Consider the following 27,812-nt stretch of genomic DNA (forward strand, 5'->3'; position numbering starts at 1 on the left):
CCGGGTTGCCAGGCGGCGCGTTCTGCACGACCATGGCGCCGCCGTCGTCGATTTTGGACGCAGGGGAGGGGAAGGAAGGCGTGGCAAGACCTCAGCAGGCCTCTGGGGCGTCGAGATGCACTAGATCAGCGGTCGTCCGGGCACGAATCGTCGTCGCCGCCCCCGCCTCAAAAGCCCTTCTCACCGGCGACGACGACCACCAGGAAGCAGTGGCCCTCGAGCCTCTGTAGCCAGGCGCGAAACGGCGGCCCTTGCCAACCGCGTCACTGCTCGTCGCCTCCGCGAACGCGATGAAGTCTCCAACCGACGACCCCGCCGAAACCACCCACAGAGCCCCCGTGCTCTCCTCCTCTTCGTCCGTCGAGCCACCATCCGCTAGAGCCCAGAAACGGTTGCCACCAGGCACCCCCAGGACCCACGCAAGAAGCAGGCAGCCCCCGCGCCAGCCAGCTTCCCGCACCCCATCAGACCAGCGTCCAGCCTGCCAGCGACGCGAGTCGCCAACCTGTTCGCCTAACGAGACGCTCGTTTCAAAACCTATTCCTTTTCGTAACGTCCCAACAATTTTTTTTCTTTTGGAATAAACGGTAAGCTTTATTAATTGAAAGTATCAGTTACATCATTCGTGACGGAAGATTTAGCTATCCTAGCAAGTTCATGAACCACCTTATTTGCTTCTCTATTACAATGTTCAAATCTAGCAAAAGAAAAATCACAAGCCAAAAAATAACAGTCATTGAAGACTGTTGCCGCAGCTCCCGTCGATTGTCCTCCATTCTTCATTGTATTTATGACTTCTATATTTTTGAAGTTAATAATAAGCCGGTTGCATTCCATCCTCTATGTAAGAAGTAATCCAAACCTTAGAGCTAACACTTCTACTGTCAAAACATTAGCACATCAATCAATCCTCCAGTTCCGCCAGCAATAAATCTTCCTTTATCATCTCTAAGAACCGCCCCCGCCATGCCTCTGAGGAAATCATGATCAAAGGAAGCGCCAAATTCAACTTAACAAACCCACAAGGAGGTCTGCTCCATCCACCTGTTTTACTAGAATTTCTTCCTTTGTTTGTTTTGCTCAAGGTACTGTAAGGTATGAACTGCAGACGCTTTGTAAAACAACAAAGTAGTTTCTTTCTTTAGCAGCCGCTTTATAAAACAACAAAGGAGTCTCTCTATCTCTCCCTCCCTCCCTCCCTCGTGAAGCTATAAAGCTAAAGCCCAGTGCAGAGGAATGATAAGATGGGTCCTGCCCTCCGACGTGTCCTCTCACTGACCTTTGCTTCCTCAACGAGGAGCTTCTTCAATCTAGAGCAGCTCGAGACAACCGTCGCTACTCCGGTGCTGGTCACTCGCTTGCAGTACACCAGCTGGCATGACTGCAGCTGTAAGCACCCCCTGACCAGGTGTCCCAGACCAACATCGGTGACCCCTGGGCAATGCGAGAGTGCAATGTCTTTAATCTGGGGGCAACCTTGGCCAATCTCTGCTAGCCCCATGTCCCCTGTCATCTGCAGTTTGCAACCAAATCATCAACAAAGATAATACAAGAGGAAAATTGTGCAAGCTTTTTCTAAAGGTGGAGGACTGAGTATGAAAATACAAAATAACTGTAACATGGACCTTTCCACTTCTTCAAAAATAAACACAATCTATCAAGATTAGCGCTGGATTACTTCACAGTGCCGGTTCCAGTTCAGTGGCTTAAAATTTGCAATGCGGCACTTACACAAGACACTGCTGTTCCCTCGCGTTGGACGGTTGAAGGCAACCAGACTTACTGAGGCATTGTTTTTTTTCGAGAAAACGCAGTGAGATGCGTGCGTTTCTTTGTATTGAAAAGGAAGAGTTTATGTTACAATCCTCCTAGGAGGGGAAAAGCTGGGAAAAGGAAAGCCTAAGACTAGTGTACATCCCAGGTCTGTGGGTAGATGATACGGAGACCGGCCGCTCCTGCCTTGGTCCAGAGGGACGCCTCCTCCTTGATCTTCACGATCAGGTCGTGCAGCGAGGGTTGTGTGCCCTCGAACACACAGCTGTTACGGTGTTTCCAAATCATCCACGGGGTCAGCAGGGTCACGGAGACGAAGCCTTTGTGCATGGGGTGCGGCATGCTTCGCTTGGCTCGGTGCCACCAGGCGAGAAGGGAAGTCTCGTTGCTGGGAGCGGCGCAGGGCAAGCGGAGCCAGACGATGATGCTTTGCCAGACCTGCCTGGAGAAGGGGCAGCGTAGCAGCAAGTGATCCATAGTCTCGGGGTCCTGGCTGCACAAGATGCAGGGGTCGTGGTGCTGCAGCCCGCGGCGTGCTAGGCGGTTGGAGGTCCAACATCGGTCCTGGTCGGCGAGCCAGTGGAAGAACCGTACTCGGGATGGAGCCCAACTCTTCCAGATGAGCTTCCAAGAGGCGCTGGGGATGGATCCTTGGAAGGTGATCTTGTAACAGGACTTGGCGGAGTAAGAGCCATTCGTAGTCCACTTCTAGGAGAGCCGGTCAGGCGTGTTGAGAAGGGTAGTGTGCTCGATGACGTGCCAGAGGCGGATGTACTGGCCGATCTCGGGGACACCGAGAGCGCCCTCGATGTCGTGAGCCCAGGCGTTGGCATTGAGCCCTTCCGCAACTGTCCGCGCTTTTCTTTTGCGCATAGGGATGCAGGCGAGGAGCCGCGGAGCTATCTCACCCACGGAACGGCCGCCGATCCAACTATCGACCCAGAAGAGGGTCGAGAGGCCGTTCCCCAGGGACATCGTGGTGCAGGCGAAGAATAGGGCGCGTTCGTCCGCCGAGAATTGCAGGTTGAGCCCGCTCCATGCTCTGTCTCGGTCGGTGTGGCTGAGCAAAAGCCATCGCAGGCGGAGAGCCAGTCCGGTGCGCTCTAGGTCTGGGATGCCAAGGCCTCCAAGCTCAATGGGGCGGCATGTGCGTCGCCAGTTCACGTGGCAGTTACCCCCATTGGCAGCCTCGCGGCCAGCCCACGGGAAACCACGCTCGATCTTCTCTAGTTGCTTGATGGTCTTCTTGGGTGGAGCATAGACAAGCAGCTGGTGAATAGGGACCGCGCAGAGGACAGATTTCACCATTGCGAGGCGCCCAGTCTTGTTCATAAGCCAAGCCTTCCGTGACGGCAATTGGCCCCTGACCTTGTCTACCAGGGGCTGTAGCTGCGCCGCCGTCGGTCGCCGGATCGTGAGCGGGATCCCCAAATAGGTGATCGGGAGCTCGGCGACGGGGCAGCCGAGCAGCTGCACTGCCGTGGTCGCAGCCTCCTGGTCACAGCGGATGAGCGTCGCTGTGCTCTTGGCGTAGTTGACGTGGAGTGCGGAGGCGCGGCCAAACAGGCACAGAATGCCCTTGACCGCGGTGATCTCGCCCGGAGAAGGGTGGCAAAACAGCACGACATCGTCGGCGTACAGCGAGATCGCCGGTACCCGCATGCCGCGGGTGTAGTCGCTGCAGGAGGCCCAGTGAGGTAGCCCGGTTGACTAGCCGGCCGAGCACGTCGACGGCAAGCACGAAGAGCTGTTGGGGACAGCGGGTCGCCTTGCCGGAATCCTCGGCGATGCCATATCGGGGGACCTGGGTCGCCATTGAGCAGCACCCGGGTGCTCGCCGAGGATAGCAGGATAGCCAGCCAAGCTCGGAAGCGGGTGCCGAAACCGTAGCGGTGCAACACCTCGAAGATGAAGGGCTAGGAGATCGAATCAAAAGCTTTGGTCAGGTCTAGCTTGAGGAGGGCGCACGGGGCTTTGAGCTGGTGGAGAAGCCGCGCCGATTGCTTGACGAGGACGAAATTGTCGTGGAGGCTGCGCCCAGGGATGAACGCGTTTTGGTTCGGGCTGACGAGGCGATCCAGCTCAGGCCCGAGGCGAAGGGAGAGCACTTTGGCGAACACCTTGGCAACGAGGTGGATGAGGCTGATCGGCCTGTAATCCCCGAAGGTGGCGGCGTCGGCCCGCTTGGGGAGCAAGGTGAGCAGCGCCTGGTTGAGACGGTCGAAGCCTCGGCCGCGCATGTCGTAGAGCTGCTGGAAGACGTCCACGAGGTCTTGCCGCACCGTGGGCCAGCAAGCGCGTAGGAATTCTGCGGTGAAGCCGTCGGGCCCGGCGCCTTATGCGTGGGGAGTCGCTGAATAGCGTTCCAGATTTTGTCGGCAGCGAACAGTTCCTCGAGAGCGAGGAGGCCATCGGCGGGCTCGATGAGCTCGTCAAGATGGAGCGAGCACTCGCGGTCGACGGCGTTGCCAAGCAGGCCATCGAAGTGTGCAAAGGCCGCGTCCGCCATGTCGTCGTGGCTGGAGATCGTGTGCCCGTCGATGCTGATGTTGTAGATTCTGTTCTTCTGGCGACGGTAGGTGCTCTGGCGGTGGAAGAAGGAGGTGTTGGCGTCACCGTCCTTGAGCGAGGTAACCCGCGCTCGCTGGCGGGCTATGGTGCGCTCGAGCGAGGCAAGCCCGAGGTAGGAGACCTTCAGCTGGGAGCGCAGCCAGCTCTCGTCGGGGGTGAGAGCCCTGTCCTCTTGCGCCTTGTCGAAACGGGAGATCAACTCCCGCGCGACGGCAAGCTTGAGGCGGACACCACCAACCGAGCGGGCGCTCCAGCTGGTGAGCGCGCGGGCGGTGGCCTGGAGACGTAGCACCATGCGCTGGAAGGGGCGCCGTGAGTGACGGAGCCCCAAGCCATGGTCACCACGTCCTGGAAGCCATCTAGGCGTAGCCAGAACTGCTCGAAGTGGAAACGTCGGTGAGCGCGAGGCAGGGGGCAGCAGTCCAGCAACAGAGGGCAATGATCGGAGATGACCGACGCGAGGCAGCGTAGGTGGCACTCCCCATGAAGCTCTTCCCAATCGGAGGTGCACAAGACGCGGTCGAGGCGCACGAGCGTCGGCGGTGATTGCTCGTTTGACCACGTGTACCGGCGGCCGTTGAGGTAGACTTCTTTGAGCGCGAGGTCGTCGATCAGGCGGCGAAACTTGCCCATCATGCGGCGGTTGATGTTGCGGTTGTTCTTGTCCTCCTCGCGATAGATCAAGTTGAAGTCCCCGCAGAGCATCCATGGCCCAGGGCAGGCAGCTTGCACGTCGCGGAGCTCCTGTAGGAAGGTGATCTTCGCCGCGTCGGCCTGGGGCCCGTATACCACGGTAAGCCACCAGGCGGGGGCGCCAGGTATGACTACTTGGGCTGAGAGAGAGTGCGTGGCGAGCGACTGATTGGAGAGGGTGACGAGCCGACTCTTCCAGGCCAAGAGTATGCCGCCGCGGGTGCCGGCTGCCGGCAGGAAGACGTATTTGTCGAACTCGGAGCCAAGCGTCTCGAGGGCGGTCGACGAGCAAATGAACTCCATCTTAGTTTCTTGGATGCAAACAATGGATGCCTCGGTGGTACAGATCAGTGAGCGGATAGCCGTGCGACGAGCGCGCGCGTTCAAGCCGCCGGCGTTCCAAATTACAAGTTTGAGGTCGTAATTCATAGTAACATGTTCGACAGGAGTAGCACCCGGCGATTAGATCGCGATGGGGCCGCCATCCATCGTGGTCGCGGTCGGCGCCGTCCCTTGGGGGGGAGGCAGCTCGCGATCGACCAGCGCTGCTATCGCAGCGAGCACGGACCGGGGAATGGGCGCGGCGAAGATGCCGTCGTAGGCCCGCATCTCGGCGGCGGTGATCTGCTGGTTGACGCCGAGGATGTCAAGGGTGCGGAGGACCTGCACCTGCGCCCGACGCTTAGCTGTGGGAGGAGCAGCGGTCTTGGAGGCCGAAGAAGATGCAGATCGGCCCCGCCGTGGAGAGAAGTTCAGTGCCGGCCGACGCAGGCGCTTCCCTGAGGCATTGTTGATCCCTAGCATGCAAGGCAACATTTGTATGTTGGGTGATGCAGAAGAGTTCATATCATCATTTTCCTTTTGATGACCAACATACTTCATATTTGAACAGCTCATATTAGTATCTCAAATTCTGTCATATTTTCCTGAGCTACAAAAACTTTTGTTTTTTGTTTGTTTACATATACTTTTTATGTTTCACTTTTTTTAAATACTCCCACCGATCCAAATTAATTGACGCAGCCTCTATACAACGTAAAATTTACATCGTATAGAGGCCGCTTCAATTAATTCGGATCGGAGGAAGTATATTTAACTTGTAAATCTAAAACCAACAATTATGAAGAAAGGGTAACCTCAAAGTTTCCTATATAACAGAACCTGGATGTAAGATCAATTCTGGGTTGTATCCAGTCAAGCTTTAGCATCATACTGTCATTCTGGTTTCTTCGGGTAAAAAATGGACATAATTTTAATTCAGATTCCTAATGACTTGTGCTAGGGCAATTTATTAACAGGTTTCCCACACCACGAAAGACCATGTGTCGGATCAAATCACGAAGAGCACATTTTCCCTTTGTGAAATCAAGCTAAATGGTCTTACCAGCCAATTTTGGACTGTTTCCCAGACCTAGTTTCAACTTTGAAGAAGTGAACTAGAGGCCATTCTCATTCTCAACTTTTGGATGATTGATAGTACAGTAAATTCAGTGTCAAAGTATGTACCGGGAGAACACTTATGTCCAGAAAGACAAGATCACCACATCCTCTTGCAATGGCAGCCAGTCCATTATCAGTGATTAATTGGCACCCGCATAAGTTTAACTTTTGAAGAGAGCAACCTTCAGCAATTGCAGCCAGCCCTGTATCAGATACCCTGAAAAGAAAGTTGAAACAAAATTCACAAACTGAGATGTCAACATATCATCATGGAGAAGTTCTTCAAAAAATGATATACATGGGACAGATAAATTAATAAACAGGATAAGTGAATGGTAGTATTTACCTCTCACAAAATTGGAGCGTTAACTCTTTAAGTGATTTACAATTCTCAGCAATTGATATCAATGCTTTGTCTCCTACCTTCATACCAAAAGAATTCAATCAACCAAACAAATCAGGGTTCTGGACTTCAAATGCACATCTAACCAGATCACGATGTTCCACCTAAACACGCCCTATATCATACTCCAGAAATGCATTTCAGAAGCAACCAATTGCATAGAACTATAGAAGGTATAAAGCAGAAAACTGTGCCAAACAGAATTAGACCATAAATTGCACATATGCAAAAAGGTCCCATCTGTCTCCATACATGCTAGTCTTAAATTGATGCAGACTTGGAAATTACCTCATAACCACGCCGAATGGAAATTTCTTTTAAGTACTTACAACCTTGAGCTATGTGGCATATAGCATCATCACCTATTCTTGAACAGTCAACTAAATAAAGAGACTGGAGAAGGGTGCAGCCTTTACCAAGCTCCAGAAATGCAGTATCCCGGACCCTTGGGCAGTAAATTAGAGACAGTTCCAAAAGGCCCCTGCTTTCATAAGATGAGAAGGCATGTACCATTAATACACAAAAGAAGAATCATATATGTTAAGCTTCATGCACTAGCCAACGCAACCAAAAGTCCGAACTGGAAAGGGCTAGTGCAATCCACATATACTGTAACACCCCCTCTCACGTATCACGGGAAAGACAAGTCAACACGTGCAACCGAAAGAGAGCGACGGCGCGAGAAACTCACGTATGACTCAAGAGGCCTCTACGTGGACACAAAGGGGGGCTACCAGCAATTTTTTTTAATAAATTACATAAACCAGGACTTGAACTCAAGACCTTAGCTCTGATACCATGTTAAGCTTCATGCACTAGCCAACACAACCAAAAGTCGAAACTGATGGAAAGGGCTAGTGCAATCCACATATATTGTAACAATATATAGCTAACAAGTGCAGGTACCTTAATAACACAAACGTAGTAATGTGAAATTATTACTTTTCGCACAGTTGCAAACTAGGACAGCCCATGCTTTTGTTGTAAATGTCATATAGCAAACCAGCTTGCAGTTATTTCACAGACGCAGTTTCTAACATATTCCTTTTAGCAAAAATTCTTTGTACCATACTAATTCCCTTACTTGAATTACATCCCACTTAATTAGTATTGGATAATCAATCTACATAAAACGTCAATTGAAGAAAGGAAACTTTTAACAGATGGAGTTCGCAACGAAAACATACGGGCACCATCGTCCAATGTGCTCCAGTGCAGCAGTTTCCATGTTCTGACAACCATTGATCTTAAGACGTGCTATTCTTTTGCAGCTGCGTGCTACGAATTCAAGGCTTCTATCAGTTAGTAACAGGCAATCATTGAGAACAAGATCTGTAAGATTCTTGCACCCTTTCGCGATGGAAGAAAGGCTCCTGCAGATCCAAAAGGAAGTCAGCAAACCATCAGGAGAGCTACAAAACTAACAGAAAAGCAAAAGTTGGAAACAACAAGAATTAACAGAGAACCAATACCTAAAGTTAAGAGATCCAATTCAACGGGAAACAACAAATATGAATTCCTAAATCCTAGTAAAGTACTTCAGCAACACCCACAATGTAGCATTCATCAAATTGAGAATCATATAAAAGATGACAGAATATATTAAAAAATTCAAATAGAAATTTAATAAACAACAACAAAAAACATAAGAAACAGAAATGGAGTTTGTGCCTCAACAGATTAAAGTGAAAATATACTGAGTACCTGTCCGTGAATCTTTCAAAGTTATTTAGCGATAGAACTTCTAGTAACGAACAGCATGAACCAATAGCTTCTAGGGCCTCATCGCCAGCACCAATACATTGCAGCTTCAAATTTTTCAACAAGCGACATCCTTTAGCAATAGAAATCACTCCTTCATTCTTAACAAGTTCTGATTCCAGTGACAGGATTTTAACGTTAGGACAGTGGGATCCAACAGCAAGCAAAGATGCATCAGTCATCCAAGCACAATTAGCAACACCAAGAGAGAGCAGTGATTGTCCACAGCTCTTTATTAATCCAATCAAGCCTTCATCTGTTGCGCCTTCAACATAGCGCAAGTTCAGATTGTTAAGTAGCTTGCAGCCTTCCCCAATAGCAACTAGTCCTGGATCTCCAATATAGCAAGCCTGCAGATAAGTTTCCGTTCACATTTTGTCCTAAAGTAGGAATTGACTACTGAGACAGCTCAAGAAAAAAATTGTATGTATTTTGTAACAGTCCAAGTGCAACAAACCCTAGCATTGCCTTGTTCTTTTATTCAATAGATAGTTTTGCATTTCATGTCATCATCAATGTCATTCATCTTTTAAGCAATATGTGACATATTAAACATATCCAAGGTGATGAGATTTTAGGTTTAGTAGATGAGAAACGGAGTCTCTGAGAAGATGGCTCCGCTCCGCTTCCGCTACGCTCCCGCTCCCGCTCCCTGCGCCTCCACCCTCTAGCCTAGCCCCGCCGCCCCGCAGCCACCGCCGCCCTCGCCGGCGCTCCGTCCAGCTCCCGCTCCCCCTCAGGCCCTGCGCTATGGGCGCCACCGCCGCTGACCCTGTCGACCGCCGAACGACCCCCTCCGACAAGCGCGTCTCCTACGGGGAGCGCTGGAGCAGCTCGGAGGGCGAGTCTTCGACGCGGCCGTACAGAGACGTCGCGCGCGTGTCGCCGCCCACCGCAGCCCCGCCGGCAGCCGCCATCCCCGGGCGCGCCGCGCCTGCCGCCCGCCCTGCCGTCAAGGACCGCCTTGGCCCCCGCTCGAAGGTGCATCGCGCGTCGGGAGGCCCCGTGCTCGACACCGACGGCTTCCAGCAGCCCTGTCGCAGGCATCGCCATCACCGCAGCCCCGCCGGCAGGCATCGCCATCCCCGGGCGCGCCGCGCCTGCCGCACGCCCTACCATCAAGGACCGCCTTGGCCCCCGCTCGGAGGTGCATCGCGCGTCGGGAGGCCCCGTGCTCTATGCCGACGGCTTCCAGCAGCCCTGTCGCAGGCATCGCCATCGCCGCCCACGCCAAGACGCCCCCCCCCAGCCCGGCATCTTCGCCGCGTCGCCGCAGCCCGACCCCGGAGGAGGTCGCCGGTCTCTGCCGCCGCTGCCTCGACCACCGGCACCGCGTGCGAGACTGCCCCAACGACATCCGGTGCCACCGCTGCCTCGACCACCGGCACCGCGTGCGAGACTGCCCCAACGACGTCCGGTGCCGCCGTTGCCTCGTTTTCGGCCATGCCTCCCGCGCCTGCGGTGGCCGTCACGCTGCTGATGCGCCTCGGCAGTCCCAGCGCGCGGACGCGGCCGTGCAGCCCCGCCCTCCTCGCAGCATCGTCGCCAGAAACCCTCCCCCCGCCGCGCGGCCCCGCGTCGTTCCCTAGTCACCCCCTCCTCCTCTGGCTCCGGCCGGCCAGTCGCCCTGCGATGGTCCCGCGCGCGTCATCATGGCGCAGACGGTGGAGATGGACGACGCCGAGCTGGTCCTCGCCCGCGCGATGGTGGCCACCATCACGGGCAACCGGCCGCGGATCTCCTCAGCCGAGGTAGTCTGAGCTGCTCCTGAGTTCGTTGGACCACGCCGAGGGTGATCTCACCGTGCACGCGCATCATCCAGAGGACTTCCTCATCATCTTCTCCTCCTTGGCTACCATGTGCCGGCTCAACAGCGAATACCTCCTCTGCTCGCCCCGCTTCGCGCTCTCGTTGCGTCCATGGTGCAAACTGGCTCACGCCAACGCCGATGGCCTTGGGTACCGCGTGGAGTTGGAGCTTCGCGGCATTCCCGCCCACGCGTGTCACCTCTCCATGGCCGAGCACGTGCTGGGCGCGAGCTGCTGGATCGAGCGGCTGCATCCTTCACGCGTTCGCGCGACGACCTCGCCGTCTTCCGCCTCTCCGGCCGCGCGCGCGACCCCGCTGACATCCGGCGCGCCGCGGTGCTGGCAATCGTCGAGCAGTTGCCCGCCCGTGTGCCCTTGGAAGCCCCCGCCATCAAGACCCTGTCCTACCCCATCTCGATCGAGCTCACCAAGGCAGAGCTGATCAGGACCACGCCGGACGTTGCTCAGGCCGCGGAAGGCCCTGATGGGGACGATGCAGGTGAGGGCGGGAGGCGTGGCCAGGGACCCGCTCCAGGGCGCGCGCGCCGACGCGGCCGCAAGCGCAGGCGCACCGACAAGGCTCTGGCTGGCCACGCGGATGGCATGGCCATCGACGCACCGGCCTGGCGTGAGCGCCGCCCCGGCCGCGCTGATGGAACCGCCACGGCGGCTTCCTCGCCATGCACGGCGGCGCCGCCGAAAGATGCTCGTCCAGCCAGGCTGGGCATGCTGGCCTGGCCCAAGCCGCAGGGGCCCGCAGGCTTTCGTCAGCGCGTCAAAAAGGCAACAAGGAACGCATCATCGGCCTGCAAAAGGGAGCTTCGGCGCCTCGGCGGGGGCCCCTGCGTACCTGCCTGCGCAATCCTCGGGCGGCGTCAGGGCGGCTTCTGATTCGGTGACAGCTGGCGAGCCGCGGTTGGCTGTCGACGCCCAAATCCCCCCTGCCGATTCAAATCCGCACGACCCCACCACGCCCGAGGTGGATGCGCTCGGGACCGCTCGCTCCTGCGACCCTCTCGCGCCCGAAGTGGATGCGCTCGGGACCGCTCCTGCGTCGGCTGATTCCTCGTTCCCCAACCAAGTCCCTGATTCGCAGCACGAGGACCCCACCGCGCCAGTCATGCGTGTCGTTCGGTCGGAGCAAAGCAGCGCCCCGCTCACTCCTGTTGCGCGGGACCCGTCTGGCGTCTTGGATCAGACACCGCGGACCAGCGCTGGCGTCGCTGCGGAACGGGCGGGAAACCGGGATGCCATTGCCGCCGCGCCAGTCGTTGCTCCTAGGCCCTCGCCCACCTGCCCGCCCGCATCTGGGCCGTCCCCTGTCGAGCATGTTCCCCTCGAGCCAGTTACGCATGGGCCTCCCCCCGTCAGGCTCGCCCCCCCCCCCAACGACTGGCGAGGCCACTTGCCGCCTCGGCCCATCACCGCTCTCCATCTTGCAGCGGCCTGCGCGTCGCGACGTTGGTGGCGCCCCTGATGCCGCGTCTCGCGCGCCAACGCCGAGCAGATTCGCTTCACCTCCGATCACCATGAGACGGCCGCGCAGCCAGCCAGCCACAGGTCCCTCCTGGACGCTGGGCGAGTTCTTGGCAGCAGCCACGAAGAAGCTCAACGCCACCCTGCCACAGGTCCCTCCTGGACGCTGGGCGAGTTCTTGGCAGCAGCCACGAAGAAGCTCAACGCCACCCTGCCACATCCCCTAGGAAGCGGCCGCGGCCTCCCCTGAACTTCAGCCCCCGACGAGGGCGATCTACTGCTGCCTCAACGGCTGCTGCGGCATCGCCAAGGGCCGAGAGGAGAGCCCAAGTGCAGATCCTTCGCACTCTCGGCATTGTCGGCATCAACCAGCCCATCTCCGCCGCCGAGATGAAGACCTACGAAGACCTGTTCGCCACGCCGATTCAGCTGTCTGTCCTGCAAGCCATCGCTGCCCTAGTCGACCGGGAGATCCCCGCATGCCTGGCTACACCCAATGATGTCATGGCCTGCGCGAGTTAGCACCGCCGATCGTCACCCGTCGACCCCTTGCTCATGGATCACGGCCTACAAATTGTTGTGTGGAACGTTAGGGGCCTCAACTTGCGCGCTAGGCGCTGCACCATTCGCTCGCTTCTCTGTACCACCCGCACGTCCATTGTATGTCTCCAAGAAACTAAGATGGCTTTGCTCTCGTTGTCCGTTGTGCTGGAAACACTTTGTGCTGGAAACACTAGGGTCCGAATTCGATGGTTCCACTTACCTCCCAGCCAATGGTACGTGTGGTGGCATCCTCCTCGCCTGGAAAACCAGGGTTGTCACGATTTCCGACCTCCTGTTCACGCAGCTCCTGTTCACGCAGCACGCGGTGACTGCGAAGGTGCGCGCGTCCAGTGGCAATCCTTGGTGGCTCACCACGGTCTATGGACCCCAAAGCGACCAGGACAAGTTGTTGTTCCTGCAGGAGTTGCGCGACATTCGCGCTGCCAGCCCAGGCCCATGGATGCTGTGCGGGGACTTCAACCTAATCTGCCGAGCCTCGGACAAAAGCTCTGGCAGCGTGAACTATCGCATGATGGGCAGATTCCGCCGCACCATCAACGACCTAGCTCTAAAGGAGGTTTACCTCAATGGGCGCCGCTTCACGTGGTCCAACGAGCAATCGCCCCTACGCTCGTGCACCTCGACCGGGTGCTCTGCACCGCAGACTGGGAGGACAGTCATGGCGAGTGTCACCTCCGCTGCCTGGCATCCGTCGTATCAGATCACTTCACTGCCCATTGCTCCTGGACTGCTCGCCCATGCCCTCGGCCCACAAACGCTTCCACTTCGAGGAGTACTGGATGCGCCTCGACGGCTTCCACGATACGGTTGCCACGGCCTGGGGCTCGGTGTCTGACCCATACCCCTTCAGGCGGCTGGCTAGGCGCCTGCAGGCCACGGGCCGCGCCCTCACGAGCTGGAGCGCCAAGTCCACGGGCAACATAAGGGACAAACTCGCCATCTCCCGCGAGCTGATCCTGCGCTTTGACCAGGCGATGAAGATTCGCGTGCTCACTCCCCGAAAGACTGGCTGCGCAAACAGCTCAAGATGGCCTATCTTGGCTTGGCCTCGCTTGAGCGCACGATTGCCCGGCAGCGAGCTCGCCTATCTTCCCTCTCGGACGGCGACGCAAACACGAGCTTCTTCCACAGGCAATGCACATATCGCCGGCAGAAGAACAGAGTGCATAGTCTGCTTGTCGATGGGCAGATGCTCTGCGAGCATGAGGAGATGGCCCAGGCGGCCTTCGCGCACTTTGACGGGCTGTTGGGCACAGCCCCCGACCGCGCCCACACGCTGGACCTCGAGCATCTCATCACGCCCGCTGACCTGGCGAGCCTAGAGGTGCCATTCAGCCCAGAGGAGATTTAGGAGGTAGTCGGGCGTATGCCCGCGCACAAGGCGCCAGGGCCGGACGGCTTCATCGCGGAGTTCTTGCGTGCCTGCTGGAGCATTATCAGGCAGGACATCCTTGAGGTCTTCGAGCTGCTCTACGCGCTGCGGGGGCGCGACTTCCACAAGTTCAACCAAGCGCTGTTAACCCTCCTGCCGAAGCGCGCCGATGCCCACAGGCTTAGTGACTACCGGCCGATTTGCCTGATCCATATTGTGGCTAAGCTCTTCGCGAAGGTTCCGTCCTTACGCTTAGCCCCGAAGCTCAACGGCCTGGTGAGCCGCTACCAGAATGCCTTCATCGCCGGACGCACGCTCCACGACAACTTCATCCTCGTCCGGCAATCTCTCAAGCTGCTGCACCAGCTGGGTGCACCGAGAATCATGCTCAAGCTCGACCTCACCCGGGCCTTTGACTCCATATCCTGGCCCTTCCTCTTCGAGGTCCTGCGCCAATATGGGTTCGGAGCAAGATTTCAGGAGTGGCTGGCCATCCTCCTTTCATCGGCCAGCACTCGCGTCTTGCTCAACGAAGTGCCTGGACCCCCGATTTGGCACCGCCGCGGGCTGCGACAAGGTGACTCGACATCTCCGCAGCCATTCGTCCTGGCCGTCGACACGCTCAGCCGCCTCATGCAACGGGCACTCCAGACCGGCATCCTCCGGAGTCTCCACCCTCGACGTGATATTCCGGCCATCTCGCTATACGCCGATTATGTGATGTTGTTCTGTCACGCCACGACCAATGAGGTCCTCGCCGTGAAGGGCATCCTGGCGGTCTTCGGTTCTGCCTCCGGCCTACATGTGAACTACGGCAAGAGCTCTGCTAGGGCGCTGCACGGGGACGAGTCGACTGCTGACTCGCTGGAGATACTTGGCTGCCAGACGACGGACCTGCCCATCACATACCTGGGCATCCCTCCACACGCCGCCCCTCCGCGGCCCAGATGCAGCCACTAGTGGACACGGTGGTTGGCCGCCTCCCGTCGTGGAAGGCATGGCTCATGAACAAGGCCGGGCGGCTGGCGCTCGTCAAGTCCGTGCTCAGTGCCATCCCCATCCACCAAATGCTAGCCCTCGCGCCCCCGAAGAAAACCCTGAAGCAGCTCGAGAAGATTCAGCGCGGATTCCTCTGGGCCGGCCGCGAGGCCGCCCACGGAGGGCACTGACACGTGAACTGGCGTCGGGTTTGCCGGCCGATCGAATATGGTGGACTGGGAGTCCGCGACCTTGAGCGCACGGGGCTCGCCCTCAGGCTCAGATGGCTATGGCTCTCGCGGACGGACACTGACCGTGCTTGGCATGGTCTGGACCTGTAGTTCACCCCCGAGGAGCGCGGCCTCTTCCACGCCTCTACTACCATGCTGCTCGGGGATGGAACGACAGCGCTTTTCTGGGAGGACCGCTGGCTTCGCGGTCAATCCATCCACGAGCACGCGCCCTTGCTGTACATGTGCATCCCCAAAAATCGCAGGAAATCGCGGACGGTGGCGGAGGGCGCGGGATATCCACGGCACCCTTGGCCTATAGGAGATTGGGCAGAACCTCCAACTATGGTTGCTTGTGTCCCACACCACCCTTTCCACCGAGCCGGACAAGCTAATCTGGAAGTGGACGGCCAACGGCAACTACATAGCAAGGTCATGTTACCGGGCCACCTTCCACGGATCCATCACTTGCCGCTTGTGGAAGCTGATTTGGAGGGGATGGGCGCCGCCGAAGGTCAAGTTCTTTCATTGGCTCGCCAATCAGGACCGCTGCTGGACTGCAGAGCGTCTCGCCCGCCATGGCCTCACACACCACCCTCGGTGCCTCCTCTGCGATCAAGAGCCGGAAACGATACGGCACCTGCTGCTCACATGCCCATTCGCGAGGGAGACCTGGCATGAGGTCATGTCCTGGCTGCGCCTACCGACTCCGGTGCCAAACCAAGATGCCACGCTCCAAGACTGGTGGCTGCGGGCTAGAGATGCCACGCCACACCCACTCCGCAAAGCGCTGGCTTCGGTAGCACTCCTGGTGCCTTGGATGATCTGGAAGCATAGAAATGCGTGTGTCTTTGACCATGTAACCCCATCGCTGGTTGAGCTCGCTGACAAGATCAAGGACGAATCCCAAAGTTGGGCTAAGGCCGGGGCTAAAGGGATTAGGATCACCCAGCCTCCTTCCTGGGACGTCCATTGATCAATATGTAACACCGATGTACTAGCCTCTTAGGAGGATGTATCCCCCCCCCCCCGTTTTCAATGCAATGAAACGCAAAGGCTTTTTGCGTTTTCTCGAAAAAGAAAAAGAAAAACATATCCAAGGTTTCAAAAACATTTTTCAAGTTCGGCAACTATTTTAAACAATTGCTTCAATTCAAATCAAATTTGCAAATGGTTTGAATCTTTTCAAATTTAAATTTTCCAACCGTTTCACAACTTTGCACATGGCTTCCTTATCACGTTCCAAACCTTCCATAACATTCTCACAAATTTTGCACACTTCAATATTGCACCTCGAGTTCAAATTCATTTGAACAAATTCAAATGAATTTGAATTCAAACTTCTCCATAGAGCCTATATAAAATATTCCATCATTTATTTCATCTCTTGGCATTTGTATAAATCATAGGGCCTATATAAAATATTCCATCATTTATGTCATCTCTGGCCATCCATTTGTTTTCTTCTTTCTCTTTTCCTATTCTAAATAGAAAAAGAAAAGGAATAAAACAGAAAGGCCAACCTTTCACTTACCTGAGCCAGCCCAGCCCACCAACAAAACTGTAAGCGTCATCACTGTTTCAATTCATCGCACGCAACAAAGAGTGTGTGCACACGCCGTGAGACGATGGCGACGGCCACCTGCTACCCGCCATCACAACCTCCATATAAAGCCTCCCTCGGCGTCTGTGGCATCCTCATCCATCCCTCTTTCCTTTCCTCTCCTTGAAGCAGCACAAGGTTGTGGAGGAGCAACTCCACCTTGGTGCTACAATGTGTACAGCACAAGTGTTGCAGGAACAACTTCAACGTGTTGTGCTAGATATTGCTCTAAAGGCGGAGATAGGGCTGATATGACAGCAGGAGTTCAATCCAAAACTCCTTGAGCACAAGATTTAGTCCAAAATCTTAGATAAGAACAAATTCAGTTATAGATAGTGGGTACATAGTCTCGTTACAAACTAGAGGTGAGGACCTCTATTTATAGGGCTTTGGGAAGCCTTTACATGTCACTTCTACTTATGGCTAGAACATCCACAAAACATTACTTAAGATTCACCATTCTACTCATAGCTAGAAGACTATAAGATGGTAGCTAGGGTTGAGAAAAGAAAAGAAATACTAGATTACAATAGAAGTATCTAAAAGTAGCCAAACAGATTTGGCATATGATTTTATTTTTATTTTTCTCGTCTATTATTTCTCATCATTTTCCCCTGGTTGTTTGTAACTCGACCTCGAGTTATCTTCATAGAGTGCTTCTTCTGGATGGAAGATCTATCCCATAAGCATTATCATTTATCTTCCTCGTAATAGAGAATGGCCCATAACTTCGCTGCCTAAGCTTCCCTTTAATACCTAAAGGCAGCCTTTTTTCAGAGGTAGATCATCACATAACTCAGTGTAACTATCAGCAAATGATAATGATAATTTTGAGTTTCCCCTTGATGTAGCTTCACCGGGTCCACCACATGTGTTGGAACTTTAGTGTAGACAATGGAAAAAGGACTTATGCCAGGTCCACCACATGTGTTGGAACTTTAGTGTAGACAATGGAAAAAGGACTTATGCTTGGAGTTATTGTAGGAAAACTCTGCAAGAGATAAAGACAAATCCCATTGCCCCTTTCTTTTTCTCCACAAATGCAACGGATCAGATTACCCAAAAACTTGTTCACCACTTTCATTTGTCCATCTGTTTGTGGTTAATCCAGTATTGAATTGCTTCCACAAAGTGAGCCAAAATGCAGCAAGAAACTTGCTATCACAATCTGAGATGATGGACCTTGGAACTCCATGAAGTCTGACCGAAAGAAAGAATGGGTTTGCCACATGATGAGCATCCGTTGTCTTGCGGCATGGGATGAAATGAGTAATTTTAGATAATCACTCCCTCATCTTGTTCTTGGCAAACCAAAGACGGAGTCCATAGAGATGTCCTCCCATGGGCAAAGGCATATATAACCCTGTGTTCTGGACTTGGCCTTTGTAGGTTTGACATATGGGGCACCATTGAACAAACTTTCCGACATCTCTCTTTAGTTGTGGCCAAAAGTAACGAGCTTCCAGGTTAGTGATAGTCTTGTCCCATCCAACATGGCCACTAAGATCACTTGAATGGAGTTCCCTAATTAGTTCGTCACGCAGAGAACGCCTTGGGATGCACAAACGATCATTTTTTAAGAGATAGCCATCCTGCACCAAATGGCCATCACCTAATGGCTGGCCTCTGATGTGCTTTACCCAAACACGGCCAAAGTCTTATTATCCTCATACAACTCCTTTATTTGATCCATGCCTGGAAGTTCAACCTCAAAAGAAGTCAAGAGGCATGCACAACAACTCAAAGCATCGGCCACCCGATTTGTTGTTCCAGATTTATGCATGATGAGATAGTTAAACCCCTCCAGATATGTTGCCCATCTTGCTAGCATGCGATCAACATGCTTTCGATTTCTAAAATGCTTCAAGATTGATGGTCACTATAAACAATGAACTCTTTAGGCAGCAGATAGACTTCCCAAGTTTTCAAAGCCCTGAAAACGGCATACAATTCTTGTTGATAGATACTCCATTTCTGTCTAGCTTCGCTTAACTTCTCATGGCTTCCTGTCTTGAGATAGAACAGCTCCAATGCCTACTCCACTTGCATCCCACTCCAACTCAAAAGTCTTGTTGCAACTAGGTAGCACCAAGATAGGAGCTTGTGAGAGTTTTTGCTTGATCTCAACGAAACTAGCTTGCGTCGCTTCTGTCCATTGGAACTTTCCTTTCTTCAGACAGTCAATAATTGGTGCCATGATAGTGCTGACATTGCAAGGCCATGAACACTTCTTACCACAAAATGGTCTTCGGAGTTGGCCAGTCTTGGCTTACTTCAACCTTAGAATCATCAACATGAATACCGATGCATGTTATGACGAATCATAGGAAAATAAGTTGTGGATACAGGAAAACACATTTCTTCAAGTTGACGTAGAGTTCATTCTCCCTTGGTACTTCTAGATCTTCCGAATGTGATCAAAGTGTTCATCCTCATCCTTGCTATAGATCAAGATGTCATCGAAATAGACCACAACAAAGTGGATAAGAAGGGCTGAAAGACTTCATTCATTAAGTGCATAAAGGTACTTGGTGCATTTGAGAATCCAAATGGCATGACTAGCCATTCAAACAACCCTTCCTTTGTCTTTAGGGCTGGTTTCCATTCATCCCCAGGTCTGATACGAATTTGATGATATCCGCTTCTTAAATCTACCTTTGTGAACACTCTTGCTCCACTAAGCTGATCCAACATCATCCAAACGATGAATAGGGAATTTGTACCTTACGGTGATCTTGTTTTAATGGCTCTACTGTCCATACACATGCGCCAAGATACATATTTCTTTAGCGTGAGCAGGGCTGGTACAGCACATGGGCTAATACTTTCTCAAATGTGCCCCTTTTGCAGCAATTCCTCCACTTTCTCCTTCAATATATCATGTTCTTTTGGGCTGAATTCGATAGTGTGGAAGATTAGGAAGACTTTCTCCTGGAATTAAGACAGTTCTATGTTGAATTCCTCACATAGATGGCAGGCCTTGTGGCTCTCCAAGTATGTTATGAAATTCTGCTAATAAGCCACGTACCTTTGCTGGAATTTCAACAGTAGGGTGCTCTCTCCTTTTACAATAAATGCAGCACATAAATCTGCCTCCTTCAAGTCTTCCATAAACTTATTAGAGGTGTGTGGGAGATAGTTAACATACTTTTCCCCTCTTCCTTACATATATTACCATCAGTTTTGTTTGGTAGAATAATGATTTTTCTCTTGTTCCAAATGAGGGAGTAAGAATTTTTACTGCACTTGTGTGTAGTATCCACATCAAATTGCCAAGGTCACCCAAGAAGAACATGGTTGGCGTCCATATCAACTACATCATACAACACATTTGATCGATAATGCTTGCCCAAAGAATGGCAGGGTGCGTTGTTTGGTGATCCTCATATTTACTCCTTTTTGATCCACCCAATAGTGTATAAGGTTAGGGTGATCATAGTTTCAAACTTTAAATGGTTCACCAACTTTTGGGAGATAGGATTCTCGCAGCTGCAACTATCAATCGTTAATTTGCATACCTTGCCATTCTTTGTGCATTTGCTCACAAATATTTTCTTCCATTGTTTGTCGTCAGGTTGCGGTGTGGAATATGGGAGGCGGTGAATCACACATACCACCTCTTCACCTTCTTGACAAACCTCTTGCCCCTCTACATTTTGACAAACCTCTTGCATACCTTGCCATTCTTTGTGCATTTGCTCACAAATATTTTCTTCCATTGTGTGTCGTCAGGTTGCGGTGTGGAATATAGGAGGCGGTGAATCACACATACCACCTCTTCACCTTCTTGACAAACCTCTTGCCCCTCTACATCTTGACGAACCTCCTGCCTGCATGAACACTGTCGTCTTTGAGCCTCACCGCCGTGTCCAGGAGAACTGTGAAGTCGACTACTTCCCCTATGTGCCTGCCTCGACCGGAGATCATCTACAGCCGCCGGAATCCTCATCTTCTTCCTATTCGGGCCATCGTTGTCTTTGTCAAATTCCAGCGACTTCATCCACTTCCCGGCTAGCCGAGCACGCCATTGTGTTCGTGGTGAGCTCCTCTCGAAAACCCCTCTCCTTGCGCGCACGATTTCATCCTCTAGCATCTTTTGCTATGTTAGCCAAACACCGCCGCCACATCACCTCGTCATCAGAGTAGTTCCGATGGTCCTCTACTTGCTTGCACCATCAAGTTTGTATGTGTCTCTAGTCTAAATCTAGAATGTTTCCGAGCTCAATCTCGAGCTCTAGCACCGAGCACCGCTATGACATCCTGACTTAATAGGAATGATAGACTATTCATATCAACAAGGTGCACCTTCTTTTCCGGGAGCCCATCCAAAAGGAACCTCAAAGTTAAGCGGGCTTGACAAGTGCGTAGAAAAGACTGGTGTTGGTCTATGGGGCCAATCTAGATCCTAGGTGGTAGCCAGGCGCAACGACCAAGAATTGACAGGTAAACCGGTGGGTTTGGATGAGGTGTTACAATTAGAGCGTTACAATTGGGCGTTACTAGAATAGATAGTTCAAAATTCCTAAAATTTCACATGTAAACTTGGAAGGGTCCGAAGGGGAGCTTTGGCGCAGTGGTAAAGCTGCTATCTTGTGACCATGAGGTCACAGGTTCAAGTCCTGGAAAAAGTCCTGGAAACAGTCTCTTGCAGAAATGTAGGGAAAGGCTGCGTACAATAGACCCAAAGTGGTCGGACCCTTCCCCGAACCCTGCGCAAGCGGGAGCTACATGCACCGGGCTGCCCCCTTAAACTTGGAAGGGTCCATAGTTGACACATTAAATTTCAGAAGGTTTGGAACTTATTTGGATCCCTAGATAAATTTGAACAGATTTGAAATAACAACAAACAAAAGAAAATAGAAAAGAGGAAAACCTTACATATTTAGCAGCCTGGCCCATGGGAGAAGCCTGCCAAAGAGAGAAACCTACCCAACCCACAAGGGCACATTTGTCTTCAACCTCCGGCCAGTAGGCAGAGGAGAAGCCGAAGTCGTGGAACACGCGTGTGAGGCCTCGGCCATCTCATGCTTCCTGCTGACACCTTGAATGGACAGAGCCGACCCTCGGGGTTACATGGGCGTGTGCGGGTCAGGTGTGCCCTGTCTTGGCACATGGCATGCCGCATGTGCCGGACTGGATGCACATATGTATGCCAAGAGGGAACGTTCCTGTTGGACCTACAAGGACGTCGGTCCTTTGAGTGGGGATGTATTTGACATCCTGGCTTAATATGAATGTTAGACTACCAATATCAACAAGGTGCACCTTCTTTTTCGAGAGCCAATAAGGAACCTCGAAGTTAAGTGTGCTTGTCTTGGAGCAATTTAAGGATGGGTGACCGACAGGGAAGTTGATCACGGGTGCACATAGATCCTGAGTGAACACTTTGTCCTAGATCCTAGGTGATCGGCTGGGAATTTGAGGACAAAGTGCATAGGAAAGCCTATTGTTGGTTTGCGGAGCCAGTGTAAGTCCTACGTGGTAGTCAGGCACAACCACCAGGAACCGGTGGGTTTGGCTGGGGTGCTACAAGTGCACGCACCCGACAGCTCCTCCACTTCACCATCGTCGGCGACGTATCTATCGTCATTTGGTTACGCGTGTGGCACCGAAGGAAGCGTCTCGTTTCCCTCTTTCGAAGGAGCACACTACGAAGCACTTTGGTCATCGAAGAATCCGTTTCGATGAGCTAATCCGCCTCTGTTTTGGTCAACGCCGGCGAAACATCAGCGAGTTGGTTCAAAACCAACGAGATCTCATTCCTATCACTGGCACACATCTAGCTCATTTGGTTCGTTCCTTCAAAATAGAACTGCAGGTCGCGGGTTGAACCATTGAGATCTCATTCCCATCACTCGCACACATCTAGCTCATTTGGTCCGTTCTTTCAAAATAGAACTGCAGGTCGCAGGTTTGATTCATGCATCACTCATAAGCACACCCCCTTTTTTGTGATTTAATCATTTCACATACATGTCGGTCCAAGGCCGACCGGTGCTGACAACGCACACGCCTAACACGACATTCTATCTGGCTAGCAGCCGCCTCGGTGATAAACGCCTTTGCGCCCGTTGTTGCGTCAACGCATGCATAAGCACCCAAAAGTCCAAAATTATTCATATACTTTCAAATTTCAAATGCTTGTATTTTTTAATTCCCTTGTTCAAATTTGACAAACTATATATCTATCTGGATCAGGAAAATATGAACATTTCAAATCTATCATTGGTTTCCAAATTTGAACTCTATTTTAAATTCAAATTTGAAATTGCTCAAAAGCCTTTCAAACTTTGGTAAATCATAGCTTGAGTTCTACAACTCCATTTTGAACAAACTTTATATGCATTTCAATCAGCAAGATGTGAGAAACCCATTCCTGACTTGGATTTCAGTTTTAGGCAATCCAAATATCTGTTTTTTCTGTTTTGCAGAAAGGAACCTCAAAAGAGAAACTTGTCCAACATCGTCTGAGATAGTTTAGGCACATTCAGCGCAAGCCTCCAGAAGCTCCAACATATAGCAGACGGCTAAAGCATGTTGATAATGTCAAAAGAGGTCGGGGTAGATCGAACTTGACATGAGAGGAGTCTGTAAAGAGAGATCTAAAGGACTGGAGTAACATCAAAGAACTAGCCATGGACAGGGGTGCTTGGAAGCTTGCTATCCATGTGTCAAAACCATGAGTTGGTCATGAGATTTTATGGGTTTCACCTCTAGCCTACCCCAACTTGTTTAGGACTAAAGACGTTGATGTTGTTATTTTTGTTGTGCAAAAAGGACCCTCAAAATGTTTATAATTATATCTTCAGCGTCTTATATCAAAATATAGCAAACTTCAGGTTTATTTTGATCAGCTCAACATAGGGATTCTATAAATGCTCTTTGTTTTCCAAGTTGATTCACGGACTTCAAATTCCATTTTGTTTTGTTCAAAACCCTTCCATAACTTATTTCAACCACTTGAGCTTCACGAATCCATTTCTAATAAACTGTATGTGCATTTCTATTAAAAAATGTAAGGAATCTGATTATACCATGTCCATGCATGTTAAATCAACTGATACCTCCTGATCTGTAGTAATTCAAATGTAACGCTTAATTGCACATGAAGTGACACTATTGAATCATTCTACTAGTGAATAATGATTCAACACTCCATTTAACATGCCTAGATGGTTAGCTCCTATTACATCCTCTTAAACATGTATTGCATGCATATGCTTGTGCGTCAACCATGAATGTGTTCTTACCGTACTTTGCTTCTTTCTGGTGTTAGCTTCTTTCCTTTAGAGTCCTAGAGTCCTGAAGCGGTGTTGAGTATGAGCCTACCTTCAAGGACAGGTCAGAGGAGCAGACCTATCACCAAGCTTAACTTAACGTCTATCAGACAAGGATGATCATTACCTTGGATACTTGTGCTAGCTTTACTTGGAATAGTTTTTGCGATACTTCCATGGTTACCACGTTACCTATCCACCATCAAGCCATTTATCTTGCCATAATAAAGCCTCTACTTCCACTTCCTAGCAAAGCTTGTTACTTCCTATGTTATTGCTTGCTTAACCTGCTTATTATGCATGCTTAGGGTGATGCTGAGTAAGGTCTTATGTCATGGGTCTTATGTCATGCTTTACTTCGGTTATGCTTATGTTACCATGGGTCACTTTGTGATATGCTTTTGGAGATAATTAAAATGGTAGGCAAATGGCAACGGAGAGAGGCCAGGCCTAATGCCTTGGTGTTTTGTTCCACCTGAACCAACCTAGAATGTGATCTTGTTATTTTGTTCCATGAATGAGCACGCTAACCGCTTGTGAGAGATTTTATGGGGGGCCCTCTTCAATTTTCCTTAGACAACAGATTGTGTCCTGACTACAACCTAGTTTTCTCGGTATGGTTGTTCCACATACAGTTCAATGGAGGGGGGGTTATACTACACGCCTCCTAACTGGATTGTATGCAATGCGGAGCTGATCATGGGGCTACTCTTGGAATAGGAGCTAGTCACCAACCTCTCCGCACGGTTAGGACCGGATTGGGGTCACGCCCAGACTTAAGATCTGGGTTACACCTAATCTGGTGGCCCTGGACTTGTATGTTGTGTGCAGAACGGTGTTGAGTCATTTCGGAACTTCTAGTTCTAGCCCATCGCATGGCTGCCTATAATGGGTACTGTTCAGGGTATCGGTAACCGGTACCATATCGGTCGGAGGCTGCTAAGAGATTAATCGGTGAATCGGCCATTTAACTGAATATATCTGTAACCCATTTATCGGTAGGTTAACTAGGGTCATATCTATATATCCGTGGCTACATAGCAACATGCATTGTACTGAGTGTCTAAATATGCAATCCTAGGCTAACTAGCAACAAGGAAGAGTGTTACCTTGATGTTCTGTTGATGTCTAGATATACATAGAAGCGCAGCAACAACACAGCAGCAATAATTGTACATCACTACTATCTAACATCAAAGGAGAGCAGCACAGCAACAGTACTACTTGTACATTCTTGGCATAGGAGAGTAGTTTTGGGCAAAAATATGCTGCCCAATTAATTGGCCCAGCCGATAATTCGGCCTGACAACCGATAAATCGGCTTGTCAAACCGATTAACTGGGCCTCCCAGTTAATGGGCCGAATAGGCCTTTCTCATATCGTAGGGAGGTCGAATAGCAGTTAACTACAGTTAGTCGGCCGATATTTGCAATGATAATGCGTAGCATCTAGTTGGGAAGAGCAAACGAGTACGGATACTTGGTCATTGGTGCACCCTTGCAAGGTTAAATCTTTTTGAAAAGTCATGTCCGCGGTTATGACGACTTGAAGCTTGGTAATAGTACATAGAACAACTTCAACCTACTAATTAAAAATTGTGAATGTGTGAGTACCTTGACTTTCTCCTCTCCGTGGAGTATACGAAGGGGAGGACAAGGTAGTGTTATGTTTGCGTAGGCAGGTGAATAGGATGATTAGGACTCCCTCTGTAAACTAATTTGAGTTTGAATCATGCACTTGTATTGCCCTGTTCATATCTTTATGTTGCATCTTCTGTAGTAGTGTTGTAATGATATTCAATTTGTAAAGTCCACGACATATGCTAGTGCATGTACATTATGAAGTCATATGTTTCGACGGTACCATATGTGCTTCTATTCCACATAGGGGTCGAAGGGTCTATATTTGGAATAGTATCGCATATGGGGCCTTACATATTTTGTCAACAAAATTGTGAAGAGAAATATTCAAGCATATAAATGGATGGATTGCAAATTTGTAATGCAAAAGTGTTTTTCTTTGATTAAAGCAAAGCTATAATAACTCAGTGACAATCCTAAGATATCATTGCATTCAATGCAGCACAATGCGCGTAAACTCTATGTTGGGTCATTTATAGAGGGTAGTATAGAGAGGCTGATTTTTCAAGTCTTCTACAAACACACATGGTAAAACACAGAGGCCATGAAGTCAATAACAAAGCAAAAGGTGCAAAACAAGTAGCACAGCATTACCTGGATATCCAAAGAAGTTAATTTCTTACAGTTCTCTGCCACTCTCACTAAGCCTGTTGAAGATATGGCAGAACACCATACTAGACTTAGTTTTTCCAGCCGTTTGCAGCCTCTGGCGAGACTAGTTAGGCCGAAATCGGTCAAACAAAAGCTCTCTATCCCATCAGCACTGGTTGTCTGTTCCGATGGCAATGGGAAGAAAATCCCTGCAAAACGCGGCACCCGGGACATCCTCCTACGGCTACCAGATGGGATACTGCTAATCGCCTGCATCAAGAAGTAGTATTTTAGTGTATCCTTCGTATTGTGCAGCATTGCTAGTCAGTGAACAAACGACGTCCCTTGAGAAATGATCAAAATGCCATAACCCGTACACACTAGAATTTCCTGCAATGTATTCAAGTGGTGCAAATGCAAGCCACCTACAATGCGTACAACCAGATAATAATGAAGATAATACAATGTGGTCACCGATAAACCAGATGCCACGTTTCGTCAAACTATAGTTCTTCAAGATTTCGATCCAACAATTAAGTGCAGGGAGCGATATTTCGCACGATTCGCGACCGCACGCAGCAAAAGGCGCGCATTTTGCCATCAGATCGAGGTCACTCACGTGGCGGCGCGATCTAGACGCGGGAGCGGAGACCACGGCGGCGTCAGCAGAGAGGCGCTCGTCGATGGAGACATCTACGATCGCCGGGAACCGTTCCACGAAGAGGCCTACCACCTCGTCAGCGTGAACCCCGGAAGCCGGGAGCTTGGCGGACCGGCGCGTGGCGCGGTCGAGGCGGCGCCAGCGGCGGCAGACGAGGGAGCATGCGTCCAGGTCGCGCTTTTCGCCGCCGACACGGCGGAGCACGTCCTCCAGGAGCTCCTCCGGGAGCGCCACGTTTATCAGGTCGACGCCCTTCATCGCCGCGTCGCCGGAGATAAGGGCGACGAAGGTGGGTTATAGGAAATTTAAAGAAGTTGGAGGTGGCGGACAGGAAGAGATGCCGCAGAACGGCGGAAGTGAAAACATACTGTGCACGACCGTATTTGTAGTAGGTGGCTCGTCGATTTGAATTTACTCGATTTGGTTGAAGGAAATAATAAATTTCCACGATAAACAAAATATACAGTACTATTCCCTCCTTCCTAAATATAAGTCTTTTTATAGACATTTTAATAGGAAACTACATACGGATGTATATAAACATATTTTAGTGTATAGGTTTATTCATTTTATTCTGTATGCAGTCATCTGTTGAAATGTCTAAAAAGACTTATAGGAACAGAGGGAGTAGTGCTAGCTCGTTTGCCCGAGTGGTTAAGGAGGAAGACTTTTTTTTTACAAGAAAAGGGAAAGACTTAAGCTTCTTTCAATGCAAAGGTGCTTTATACGAGGTGATAATAAGAACCTTAAAAAGTTTAACAATTAAAGCCTTAAGTCCTATGTCGATACATCGTCTCTTATCATGTTATTATAGAAGCATTAATAATTTAAGATACAACCATGCCAATGCATTTTTTCATATGAGTTGTATCTACATTTAATAATTTTGGGTAATGTATGCATATGATTGGGCTAGAACCAATTTTTACCTATGGCCACGTGCAAGGGTTGTATGTTAGCTAAGATACAAC

The 27,812-nt window shown here is 51.0% G+C and overlaps 1 protein-coding gene across 2 annotated transcripts; it reads right to left on the reverse strand.

The window, feature by feature from the left end:
- Positions 1-573: 573 nt before the first annotated feature.
- Positions 574-27,188, reverse strand: LOC123448457 (F-box/LRR-repeat protein 4). Of its 2 annotated transcripts, none has more exons than XM_045125353.1 (8): positions 26,800-27,188; positions 26,184-26,450; positions 8,585-8,991; positions 8,068-8,253; positions 7,169-7,361; positions 6,824-6,900; positions 6,544-6,694; positions 574-1,513 (listed from the first exon to the last, which is right to left on the reverse strand). In XM_045125353.1, exons 1-8 carry the CDS (start codon positions 27,097-27,099, stop codon positions 1,217-1,219), a joined length of 1,878 nt encoding a protein of 625 aa, XP_044981288.1. In that variant the 5' UTR covers positions 27,100-27,188; the 3' UTR covers positions 574-1,216. The 2 variants fall into 2 exon arrangements, with proteins under 2 accessions (XP_044981288.1, XP_044981289.1); XM_045125354.1 differs by lacking the exon at positions 574-1,513 and adding an exon at positions 5,694-5,834.
- Positions 27,189-27,812: the final 624 nt, after the last annotated feature.

This window comes from Hordeum vulgare, chromosome 4H, assembly GCF_904849725.1.
Source record: "Hordeum vulgare subsp. vulgare chromosome 4H, MorexV3_pseudomolecules_assembly, whole genome shotgun sequence".
Lineage (NCBI taxonomy): Eukaryota > Viridiplantae > Streptophyta > Magnoliopsida > Poales > Poaceae > Hordeum > Hordeum vulgare.

Coding starts and splice junctions, on each gene's coding strand:
- LOC123448457 (XM_045125353.1), bottom strand. CDS start 27,099: ATGAAGGGCGTCGACCTGATAAACGTGGCGCTCCCGGAGGAGCTCCTG. Junction 6,901..7,168: donor CCATTCGGCGTGGTTATGAG/GTAATTTCCAAG, acceptor TTTGGTATGAAG/GTAGGAGACAAAGCATTGAT. Junction 6,695..6,823: donor ACGCTCCAATTTTGTGAGAG/GTAAATACTACC, acceptor CTTTCTTTTCAG/GGTATCTGATACAGGGCTGG.